The sequence below is a fragment of the Triturus cristatus genome, chromosome 3_1 (genome assembly GCF_964204655.1).
Source record: "Triturus cristatus chromosome 3_1, aTriCri1.1, whole genome shotgun sequence".
Classification (NCBI taxonomy): domain Eukaryota; kingdom Metazoa; phylum Chordata; class Amphibia; order Caudata; family Salamandridae; genus Triturus; species Triturus cristatus.
In genome coordinates, this window is record NC_140583.1 from 1042430741 (window position 1) to 1042443217 (window position 12477).

At 44.1% G+C, this 12477-nt stretch overlaps 1 protein-coding gene across 3 annotated transcripts in view; it reads right to left on the reverse strand.

Annotated features, from left to right (window-relative positions):
* The window catches only part of DIXDC1 (DIX domain containing 1), a 463468-nt gene that overhangs the window by 333027 nt on the left and 117964 nt on the right, over positions 1-12477 (reverse strand). The window contains exon 1 of one of the 3 annotated variants that reach the window (XM_085645797.1): positions 6108-6835. The exons of the other annotated variants lie outside the window; for them this stretch is intronic. Within the exon in view, the coding sequence (XP_085501923.1) occupies positions 6108-6167 (60 nt within the window). The 5' untranslated portion in view covers positions 6168-6835. Of the gene's footprint in view, positions 1-6107; positions 6836-12477 lie in introns of those variants that run through there. 3 annotated transcript variants of the gene reach the window in all.

A 12477-nucleotide genomic window follows, 5' to 3' on the forward strand; every position in this document is an offset into this window, starting at 1 on the left:
TGGCGGTCTTCGACTGGGACTGTCACCGCCGTGGTCCCAGGAAGACCACCAAACCTGTGGTGCACCCGCCCACCAGATTACCAGTATAATCCAGGGTGGGCGATGTGGCAGCGGTCTCATGGCGGTGGGTACGTTAGGCTTATACAATAGCCTATACAGCATACCGCTGCAGTGACAGTGCCGATTGGTCGTGCACGTTGTGGCATGCACCATGTTGTGCGTGCCACACAGTGCACGCGCGACCATGCACTTATGGGTGAGCACATCATATGCCCCTGCACCTACCCCTATGGGCAGACTTGTTGAGGGCCCCCTCCTTGCCCTTCCGTCAGCTTTTTGGCAGGAGCCACGCCATGCTTGTGGGAGGGCAAGTCGTAATATGGATGGCAGACTGAACTGGTCGGACCGCCACCACGAGTACGGCTGTCCTAGGACCGCCATACTCGTAATAAGGCCCTGAGACTACTCTGGCACAGGCCATATGTAGGGCAGCGCCAAGAAGCAGCTCATTTTGTGTTGTGCCCCATCTTGTGTTCTCACTCACCAATGTCCTTTCTCCACCTTACCCCCCCTTACCCTCCCCCCCCGTTTCATCTTTAGTGCAGAGGTCTGAATGTCCTTGATTAGCAGACCTTGTTTCTTCCGATGTTACTGTTGCCATTTCAGCACCCAAGTCACAAAATTCCAGAAGCATTCCCCTTCCCCCCCCCCCCATCTTACTGATGAAGCCACGCCACTGCCTGCAGCTCTCACTAAGTGGAAAATGTCCATGTTTCCCAACATCTTAAGAGTTTGTGTCCCTAGATTTGCCACCTCATTCTCTGTCGTGCATTCTGGGAGCAGTAGGCTGTGAATAAGAGTGTGGCATCCTTAAGAAGTGCAGCGTGGGGGCTGGGAGGAGTTGCGTTTTGTGTGTGAGTGTTTCTGTGGGTATGTGTGTACATAGGTTTGCCACTTTGCTCAGTTTCACAGGACATGATGCATTCTGGGAGACAGAATCTTGGTTTCACACCACTAAACAAATTCAACTGTCACTCCTAGAGACCATGCTTTGCAACAAAACCACACATAGTGGACGGCGGACCACATGGAGCAAATCTGCAACACCACTACCTTTGCAAATCCTTTTTATGGTTAACAAACATTAAGCGTGTAACATATTATCCTACACAAACTGGTAAGATTTCATATAGAGTTCTATATTCTTTCTGCTGGCACCCCCACGGGCCAGACTAAATACAGTGCACCATTACCATTTTGAACTTACGTTTCCAGATGCCAATAGTGCCTGGGCAATTCTACTCCAACATTTGGACTGAAGGACGTGTGCAGAAAGTTATTTTTGAACTGATCAGTGGGTCCAAATGTTGTTTTAACACTTGTCAGACAGTGCAATTATAGGTGCAAAATTGCACCATTTCAATCTATGTAATCTGAAAATGATGGTGCAAACTTGCCCTAGTACCACTGCAATGTATCCATTCTGGAAACAATGGTGCAAGATATTCACCAGCACCTGTGTACTTATATGAATCAGCATAGGCAACAATACTAGGATAAGAACAAATTCTAGAAGAAGAGATGTTTTCTGAATACTATTGTGATGTATTTGTTACATTTCTAATGTCGACCAACACAATGGACTTAATTCAGGGGGATAGTTGAGTGCTCGCTTTTGGACGGTAACAGAACTAAATCATAGGAGGACAGTATTTTGCCCCGGATCACACAACTTGATTAAGACACGTTGCTAAGATTTGAAGTTAAATGTTCTGTTCCACGATCTGGAGTTTCAGCCACTAGACCGCCTGTCTGCCCACATGTTAAGTAGAAGAACAGCTTTAACCTGTGCTCATCAGAGGTGGGTGGTAAAGACCACCTTGCACAAGTTCACAGAAAAGATCATAATATTAAGATCTTTGACCCCTGGGACTGCCCACATACCAATCCAGAAGCAAATAATAGAATGTTCCCAAGACATCAAAGAAGGCTTTGACTGTGATGGTTAGAAGGGGCAGTTTTTAGAACTTACTTCCAGCCTACCATGTCTGCTTTCTTTTTTTTAAGAAACTGTTGTGTACATTACCAATATTAATATCAGGCCATTGCTCATGATTTGTTGGCTTTCTTGTCTGTCTCGTTTGCTTTCCTTCCTATTCCTGTGTTTGTCCTTTCCCAGGAGCTAAGATGATTTGCAGTGCACTAACTGGATGAGCTGCATCCTTCCACAATTCCACAAGTTACATTTGGGTAACTGATTTTCTTTCTTTTTCTTTCAGTGCTCCATAGTTTCATTATGCATAGCATTGGGACCCCTTTTTTTTAGGTCATACCAGGAAATGGCTTTATTTCTCTTGCCAACCTTATGAAATCATTAATTATGAAAAAATATATGGGTATGTACACACACACAGGGGGACTTAGGGACTCTAGAGAGAACGCCATATGGAACACACAGTGTTGGTGAGAGAACGCCATCTCGACCATATGGTGTCAGTCACAGATTCTGGTGGTTACATCTGACATTTGGACTTTTGGCTACATTGAAAAACTCAGTTTATATATATATATGTGTGTACAACCAATCACAACTATGGATTGAACAAGTTGGGACATATGAACATATTGATGCCCTGAAGAAGTTCTCTTCAGAACGAAACACCTAGGCTATATCGCTTTTTAATGGAGATTTTTGATTAAAAAGAGAAAAGAAAGTAATCAACTATTATTGCATGATGCTTCTGAACACTGGACTTACATGGAGTGCTTCCTGAATAATATTTTACTATTTTGCCTGCCACTGCAGTAGCACTCATTGCAGGTAGTGCTGTTCAGGGCGTGCACCTCTCGATAACTGAGGGGATTGATTTGGATGTGCTATTGCTTATTGGCCTCAGCTGCTTTGTAAATCAGAGTAGGCGATTCCGACCCACATGATTGCATGCGCATCTCTGCAGGAGACTCAATAACCTTCTAAGCTAATGATAAAAGACAGTAAATTGCCTTTTTCGCACATAACTCTATGGGCCTCATTTATAATGAGGCTGCGCCACCAGCGAGTCGCTTTTTGTGACGCTCCGGTGGTGCAGGGGTCTGCTCCACATTTACCAGGCAGCAGTAACCCACTTTGCGTAGTTGTTTCCTACATTGTAATTACTGCTTCCTTTAACACAGTTTTCGTTGTTAAAGGGGCGTGCAATGGGTGTTGCTGGGGCGTCCTCTCAACACCCATGGCTTTTTGACACTGCCCCAGATTTACCAGAAATCTTAACTCTGAGGCAGTGCCAAAAACGTACTCCTCCCCAGGGGAGGCATAAGGGAGGTTTCCCTTCCTGAACAAAAACAATCTTACCTGCAATGCAGGCAACGGTGCACCATGGCGCAAAGGTGCCCGCACTGGCGCATGGCAGCCCACTGTGCGCCGGCGCAGGGGAAAAGGACAGGAATGCAGCGGATCTGATATATACAGCAAATTCCTGCCCTTTTCTGTTGCAATAGGGCGGCGCAGCAGGAAGGCCTGCAGCGCTGCCGTAGGTAAATAAGGCCCTATGTGTTGGGTTTTTCTGCTGTTAGTTTCTTCCAAGAGTGACTTCTTCCAGTGATCTTCCTGGTGCAGGGCCAAGGGGGCTGTACACAGTTCTTTGCTGCACGCACATTAGCCCTCCGAGCAATATAATGCAATCTACTGAACTTTGTTATCCGGTAGAGCAGTAACGGAGCGCGTTTCTATGATGAAAATTGTTCCAAAAGTTACATCTTTCCAGGTTTCTTAAGCCCTCAGCCTTGGGGTTCCAGCCAGGCCTTGGTGAGACGGGATGCGGTGACTTTTACATTTTGTTAAATAAAAGATTCTAGATGGAGCACGAGTTGTGAAATCCGAAACTGCCGCTTCCGGCCAGATGACCCCCCAACCCCCCTTTCTAAACACGGATTAGTCTTTAAACCTCATTTATCTGCCCCCCCCCCCCGTATACCCACACACACTCATCCTTCAAACCCAGAAAGCCGACAGCCGCGCTATGTAGACACACGCTGGGTTCAGATTGTTGCCGCACAACTGCCAACAAGCCCTAAAGCCCCCAGAGGACATTCCAGGCACAGGGTTCTGTTACATTTTCGGGAAACCGCTTGAAAAAAAAAGCATTTTCCCTCTGTGCATTTTTACAGGGCACTTTTGAACTGTCTCGTTACATTCTGCCCCAGCTCACTGACGCAGCAGCTTTTACTGTACACGAACAATGCGAATTTCACAAAAGTGCCAGTCAGTCAGCTCCGCACCAGCAACAAAGTCTCCCGTTGCCCAGAACTGGCAGCACACCTCGGTTTTGTTATATTACCGTACTGTTCTAACTTATGCATAATTGTTACAATGTTATCTCACATAAATGGTGATACACGTTGCATGGCCCCTAAGGAATAACATGCTTGTTAAATTGCTTTTTATAGCACAGATGTCTTTTCTAAGCACTATATGCTGCCACTTTCCATGCGACCTTACTTGTGGTATTGATGACATGTTATGGCATGGGTTATGTTTGGTCGCGTGCTCTCTGTTATGCTGCATGCTTCTGTCTAGAGTACTGATATGCCCTATGGTATGTAGTGTATTGTGTCGTGAGGGTATAAATATCATTGTATGCCACATCATGGCCTACTCTATGTTTCATTGTGTTAGGTGTTCTATAGGGTTGTATGCAGTGGCTTCTATTTATAGTGAGGTACAATAATAGAATTAACAAAGGCATGCAGTGTCACAGAGGCAACAGGGGTGAGAAGTTCAATAAATGACCATACATGCATAAATCTCAGGGTATACACATAGGAGCAAGATCAAAGAGGGTAATCACACACCTTAGTCTAACCTAAAGCGACACAAAAGGGCCACCAGCCTAGTGAAAGAAAAAAAACAATTCACTTCTCCGAGTCCTGCATCTCTAACAATCACCACTAACAGACATTTACAAAAAAATACTTGTTTGATTATGTAAACTGGGGCTTCACAACTATTGCGATTTCATTTACCACATGGCCCCCTTTACCTAACCCAGTCCAAAGTAACACACACTAACACAATTTAAGATACCCTAAACTAAATTAACATGAACTAGACTGAGTCAGCCCAACCTAAACTGTAAAACCTGAGCTAAGCTAACCTAAAGCCAGCTAACCTAAGATTAGCAAAGATAAAGTAACCTAAACTAATTTTAAATTAGTGGGTAACTTTACCACAGCTGAGGTAACCAAATCTAAAATAATTGTATCCAACACAACCCAATCTAAATGTATCTAAGATAGCCTAACCCAAGTTAACCTAACCTGACACCAACTAACCTAAACTAACCTAACCCACTGTAGCAGAAGGTAAAGTAACCTACCATAATTTAAGGTATCCCATGCTAATTTGAGTAAAATAACCCAGATTGATTTACGTAAACTACCCTAATGTAAGTCTACTTAACATAAACAAAAGTAACCTAAGCTAAGCTAGCCATAGTTATGTTAACCGAAAGAAACCAAACCTACCCTAAACGTAAGGGTAAAGTAACCTAAAGCAACATATAATTATCTAATCCAAAGTAAGTTAACATGAGTTAAACTGAGCTAACAGAACCTGAGCTATAGTAAAATAAGATAAACTAAACAGACCAACAGAAAGTAACACACGATAGCCTAACCTGAGGTGAACAGAGATACCCCAAAATGAGTAAAGTTATTGTAAATTGAGGTAATAACAAACGATGCTAAATTAACCCAGTCTAGGAAAAGGATAGCATGGTATGACACAGCTTGATGCAGCATAGATTAAAATATTAAAAAAGCATAGATTTGCATCACATAACAACACAGCATAAACCAAAGTTGCCTAGCATAACATCACATTTTAGCGTACAGTAGTATAGAACAATGCAAGGCAACATATAAAAAAGTACATCATGCCATCATATGTATGGCATGAGTAAGTGAGGCACAACTTGGTACTGTCTGAAGTCTTTGTAGCATGTGTTCACGAATACACATTACACGGCCTGCTGGAGGCAGGTCGACCGTGGGGTAAGCACATTTATGGTGCTGTACAAACATGCATTCACAGGAGGAGCGCCTCTCACCTCGGTGAAGCCTTCTTGCAGGATGTCCTGTAAGCTGCCCATTGCCAGGCAGGCGAGCATCCTTCACTTCTCGCAGGGGCCGCTCACCGGCCCCCAAACCACTTCATGGGTGCTGGTCCCCAGCCCGGAGGACGCCCTTATCCAAGTCTAGAGCGTCTCACTGCCCCAAAGAGACCACTCGCGCGAGCTCCTGTGTGCATCTCTGTACCTGTCCCCGGTCACTGCCTCTCAGGGGGTCCTGGCCAGTCCTAGCAGCTGTCCCTGCTATGTGTACTTCTTGTGAGCAGCCCCGTTCACCCTCCAGTGTGTAAGCGCTTGTATCAGCCGACCTGGGAGCAGGGTCTGTAACTTCTCTGTGCAGTTCCGCGCGCTCAGCTCTTGTGTGACGCCTCCGAGGGCGGCTCCTCGCCAGAGCAGCCCGTGTTGGTGCAGACCCTATGAGCAGTCCCGCGTGCCGTCCCGTGCTCAGGTCCCCCGTGCAGCCCCGGCTGTGCACCGCAGCTCCTCTCCTGACACAGGACACCAGGCAGCCGGCACTGGGCATGCCCAGCAGCAGCCCGGCCGGCTCTGTGCGCGAGCCGCATGTCACACGTTTCTGTGGCAACCCGCGGCTCACAGGATGGAGAGGCCAGAGAGCAGCACATGGAGAGCATTAAAGCAGCCGTTAACTGCCGCCACCCCCAGGACATTTCCGGCAAAGTCCGTTTTTTTCACCAACATGATTGAGTGAAAAAAGAGTGCGCCCGCCCTGAAGTTTATGGACCACTGGCAAGCCTGCATGCTGTCAATGCGCCTCCTGTACAGATATATCCGGGTGACCGACTGGCTTTTCAAAAGGTCGCTGATAAGATAGCCCTGTGGAATAATGCGCCTGCTGCAGAGATCTCCGAGTTACCTAGAGGCCATGTGTTTAAATTACAGCAATATAGATACTATAGTTCACAGATTCAAATGACAGATAGCGGGGTAATGAGCCTGCTGCAAACAAATGCAGTTACTGCATTTGCGTGTCCCGAATTCATAGTGCAGAGACAGAATGTACAGGTAAATAGAGGTAATGATTGAAGGGGGGTGATGGAGCAAGGTAAAATAAATCTTGCACAGAGTAAAGTACATGTGTTATAACAAGAATATATATCTGCAAGCAGCTTCAGACGTTAACATAAGTATGAAAGCGTGATTACAATTATGCCATACAATATAATATATAACAATAAATACAACTATATACAACTAGTTTGAATCTTACTCCTTTTTCTTTGACTATCAATTTAGTACCGCTGTTGAGTGATATTAACTAATAGTGCAGAGAGGTCTAGAAAATCTTATGTGTATATATATATATACATATATATATGTGATCAAGGCCTTTCGGGGCTGAAACGCGTAATGACTGTGATGGTGATGGCGGAATAAAGAAAATAATTAAGCACCAATTTGGCGGTCTATGCTCCATTTCTTCAAAGCAGATTGAAGCACCTCTGGCTGGTGGAGTACTTCAGATATATATATATATATATATTCAAACTACTTGTGTATAGTTGTATTGTTATACATTGTATGGCATAATTTTAATCGCGCCTTCATACTCCCTGTCAACGTCTGAAGCGCTTTGCAGACCAGGGCTCAGCGGTTCAGATTCTGTGGTGCTTGAATGAGAGAAGGGTGTTGGTGGCGGAGTCATCTAATCATGTCGCGTACTGGTGTCGTGCATGGTGTCCAGAGAATGTGCTTCAGACTTGACGTAGCAGAGCGTGAGTGTGTTTTACGCATGTGGAGGATGGAAGGATAGGTCCTCAAGCAGCTTAAAGAAACCACTTGATGGTGCAGCCTGGAGGCACTTGAGTTAGATTATGGGAAGAGCCAGGATTTAACACCTCTTTTAAACCGCAAGTGATTTTTGAAGGACCTGATCTGCTTTGGCTGTTTATTCCACCGTCTCAATGTCTGCGGAGCCGCTGCCTCATACGGAGTTTGTATGGAATGTAGGAATTATCAGCAACGGGCGGTTCTTGGTCTGAAATTTCTTCTTTGATTATATTTTTGAGTCATGTTATCCCACGGATCTCTGAAAGAAGCACATTAACCTACTGCTCCACATTAGCCCATGGGGACAAAAAGATATGTAACGCAATACAACTACACACAAGTAGTGTAAGTAAAACTGGAGTAAAAGAGTGAAAAAGTAATATCTGGGAGTGGCAGAAGGATATATGGAGCGTAAGGATAAATCCGGAGGCCTCTTAGGTGTGGGAGTGATTGTGGTAAATTTAAATGCAGTAAATTAGGCCTTGCATTGCTGCGCAGAGTACTTAGATGCCTGGCGATCACTCGGCTGGAGCTACACAGCACTACAAAAATGAATAAACAGAAAATGTCGTGAAAATGGCTGAAAGGGATACACATGGCAGAGTTCCCTGGCAGCCAGTTGTAGCTGTAAACACCGAAGCCACATGTGGAAAGTCAGTGCATTAGTCACAGTAGAGGCCATGAATTATTCAGGCTGAACATGATCTTTCTTTGCCTTTGCTCATGGGACTCTGCAAAACCAGGATGTGAAGCAAGTAAACACACCAGTCGCCAGGCCTAGTGTGTTTCTAGCAAACTTGTGGGCTCAGTATGCAGGAACATCGTAACTTTCTGCTCCATCCGCGAAAAAACCACTTCCTATGCTTGTGTTGTTAAGTCTGTAGTGCTAGAACTTATGGTTATCCAGGGCATTGCTTCGTTAGCCTTAGTTTGGAATTTTTAGCATAAGAGAGGACTAGTGCAGCAAGTGAATTTTCAGTAATGTTAAGAACTTCTTGCTAGTGAAGATCTGTATTTTTAGTCTTTGGCAGAAGCAGTTGACGATTGGGACAGCTGTGATGGCGAGAAAAAGAAAGAAACAGACTCTGGGAGATTAGAATGCACTGTGGGCTCATTAGGTCTCGCTGTGCCCAGCGCATGCGCTGGCTCGGAGAGACATTTTGTATGTGGGATTTTCAAAGTGCTGCTGGCTGGCCTAGCGCTTGCGTTCACGCGATCGTGCACGCGCGCAGCCGGCCGCCAGTAGCACTTTGAAAACTGTGCTTTAGTGTGTCATCGCGATCGCGATCACTTTCGCTTTCAGGGCGATCGCGATGACTTTAGCTTTTATGGCCGCGCGGCGTTACTTTTACTGCCGCGCGGCCAATGCTTGTTTTCCATTGGTACCTGTTCATAACCAGAAAAATGAAGCTGCAATGTTGATACAAGGAGCTTACAGAGGCTATCGAGAGCGATGTAAATTTCTCCGACTAAAAGTTTCTGCACTCACCTTGCAAAGCTACTTGCGAGCTGTTCAAGATGGACGAAGTGACCGACTTAAGTACATTAAAACTCGAAATGCAGTCATCCAGCTTCAAGCTCTGACACGTGGCTGGTTGGTTAGAAGAATGGTATGTATGTAAAACGTTATGCTTTGTATGGGTGAGGCAAATGGATGTTGTGGGGCATAGCTGGTGAATTATGAAACCAATTATTGTGATAACCGTAATCTTCATTTCATTGAAGCCGATTTTTTTGTCCACGGTGTGTGAAGTGGGTTCTTACTCGCTTAATTCCACCTAGACTTTTATTTTTATTTTTGAATTGCCTGAATTTTTTAATCCCTGCAGTGGGTGAGATGTAACATGGATTGTCACCTACTGTCATCTTCCAGCAAAATGATTTTCAGCTGTCATGACCAGTGTCTGCCTTTTTGTATTAATCCGCTGCTGTTGTAAGAGGCACTACGCTGGTTGCACCAGAGCATGTGCCAGGAAGACTATTGTCTGTGTGCTCTCCGGTAGCCTGTGACAGATAGGATCCTGAATAAAGTGGGCGTGACCTGTGAAGGACTTATAATTTAATTAGGTTACCAAAAGAAAACGAATTTATTTTGACTAAAGTCTGTTGTGTTTCACTGTATTTACACTAGTGCAACATAGAAAAGGGACTACGCAACTTTTCCTATGTTTCGAGTCCCGAGTACCAATAAAATTCATGTGATCCTGTTTGCCGTCTTTTTTTTATTTTTTTCAGTACTTCCTTTAGTCAGTTGTAATGAGATTGAGATCAGTCAAAGATAAGTTTATTTAGTCCGATTATGTCCTAGTTTATACATATATATTTTTAAAAGCTTTTAAAATTGACCAAGATCTATTGCTTCATCTAAAAAAAAGAAATCATGTATATCAAACGTTTCTGTGCGATATCCCGAGTTAAAGTAGAATACTTTAAAAGCAGAGGCTTTAAAATATTCGTAGTGATAATTTAAGAAATTCGTTAGTCACCGAATGAATATAGTTGCTTTTAACACATTTAGTAGAATACAGAAGCCCTCAATAAATAAAGGCCTACATTAGAGCAATTGATGATTTTTTAGACAAGTAATCAACATCCATTTTTATAGACTAACTGATTCAAAATGGGTTTAAATAGAAAGAGTTCCCAGGAATTTATCTCATCCCACAATTCATGCTCTCTAATTATCTGTATATGATCAAGCCTTCCTAATAAAATTCATGGTTTCTGCAGCCCTGCTGGATCACGTTAACCCTCTGGCTAGTTGGTAGTTCAAAAGTCTCTCCTGTACATTGGCCTACTTGAGAGTATTGGCATTCTACTGATCGAGAAACTATATGGGGTTAAATCTGCATAGGGTGATTATCTGACACTCTATGACAAGATTAGACATGCCAATCTCAGAGACTAAAGGGGAACACACAAAATCCACATCTCTGGTTCCCTTTGAAGTCTCCGGAGAATGTTTTGCAGTGTCAGTTAGGAGTGGAGCTAAGCTATAGAGGGAGCTCTTGCAGACTTCAACGTGATACTGCCATCTTGAAAGTAACCAAGATGCTATGCAGGAGGTAAGCCATCTTGTTGGCTGTTCCCAGGAAATGTCAGTGGGAGATGGAGGTGTGATGTCGCTTCTCTGTGTTGGGCCAGAGACAACTAATTGAACTATGAAGCTTCGCTTCTAAGCCCCTGCACGGGAAAGAGATTTTAAGAGAAAATTGAATTATAGAAGAGGAAAGGCAGCAAACCCATTTGTGGCTGCACTTGGTTCCCAGTTTAGGGTCCACATTAGTTGTGCCTCAGGACACAAGTGGTAAAAGATCCCAGTTGATGCAATTGGACCCCAGCACCTTCCACCTGCCCCGGGGACCCTCAGACTTTGATTTCTAACACACAGCATACTAGACCTAACAGTTTTAATTTTGTTATCCTAAACATTTGTTGTCTCCTTTAGATTTACATACATCTGCTCACCATCTGAAGCTTAGCTTTAATAATGCAAGCGCCTTGGTGGCAAGAATTCCTAGTTCCCGAGGCCACATCAGCATGAAAAACTACATTATTGGACTAAATGTGTTTCTTCCAGGTGATGGATGTCTGCTCACAAGCCTCAGGTTCTTATATCTATGAAATGAAAACACATTTATGTGTTGCAAAAGGCGGACTGACTTTCACGGAACCTACTTGGCAGCAGGAAGTACCTGAGGCTGGTTAAAATGTTTAAAGACACTTTGCCAGGTACAAGGTCACCAATGGAGTAGCGACAAGTGATAGTTCTAACAAATGTGCAAAAGAGCACCAAGTGCGTGCGCTGTTTCTGTCCATGGTGATGACCTCTACTTTGGTTCCAAACAAATACCAAGGGCATCACAAATTATTTTATAGAACCCCATTGTACCCAAAGGCGTCAACCTGTGAACCGGAGTTTGGGATCAGTCATCAATGTAAACAGTGTTCTCTGGTACCCAGATCGTTCAACCTGTTATAAAATCAGGAAGACTTGCAGGAGTCAGCAAGCCCAGAAACCACACTTGGGATGTAAAGGCTTGAAATGTTCGGGTCTCCCTGGGACTGAATGAGTAAAGGTATAGACATCCTACCAGACAAGGAGGAGAGGGCCAGTCTCTGCCCAGTTGATGTAGAAAATAATCTGTGGTCTTTCGTTCAAGCCACATGGATGCTGAGCAACCTTGGTTAAGTCATCTGAGCCTTGTGTAGATCTTCCTGCCATCAGAGCAGCCCTGCACCTCACAGGGTAGTCCAATTCCTTGTCTTTTACTAAGAATTCAGGGTTGTATACAACCAGACAGAAGCCTAGCTATCAAACAAGTAACATTGTTAGACCTTTAAGGTTGGATTGTTAGCACACTCTGTTACCCTGTACCCAGGTATTTTGTTGCATGGAATCTCAGATTACTGTAGTAGGCAAGTGTTTCTTCCTACCCCTTGACAAACTCTGGACATAAAAGATTTGCATCGTTGCTTTTGAAAAACCTAATGTTGAATACAGCTGGACTGAGTAGGTTATTTCGACAAGCCAATTATAAAGTTTACAAGCCGAATTTGT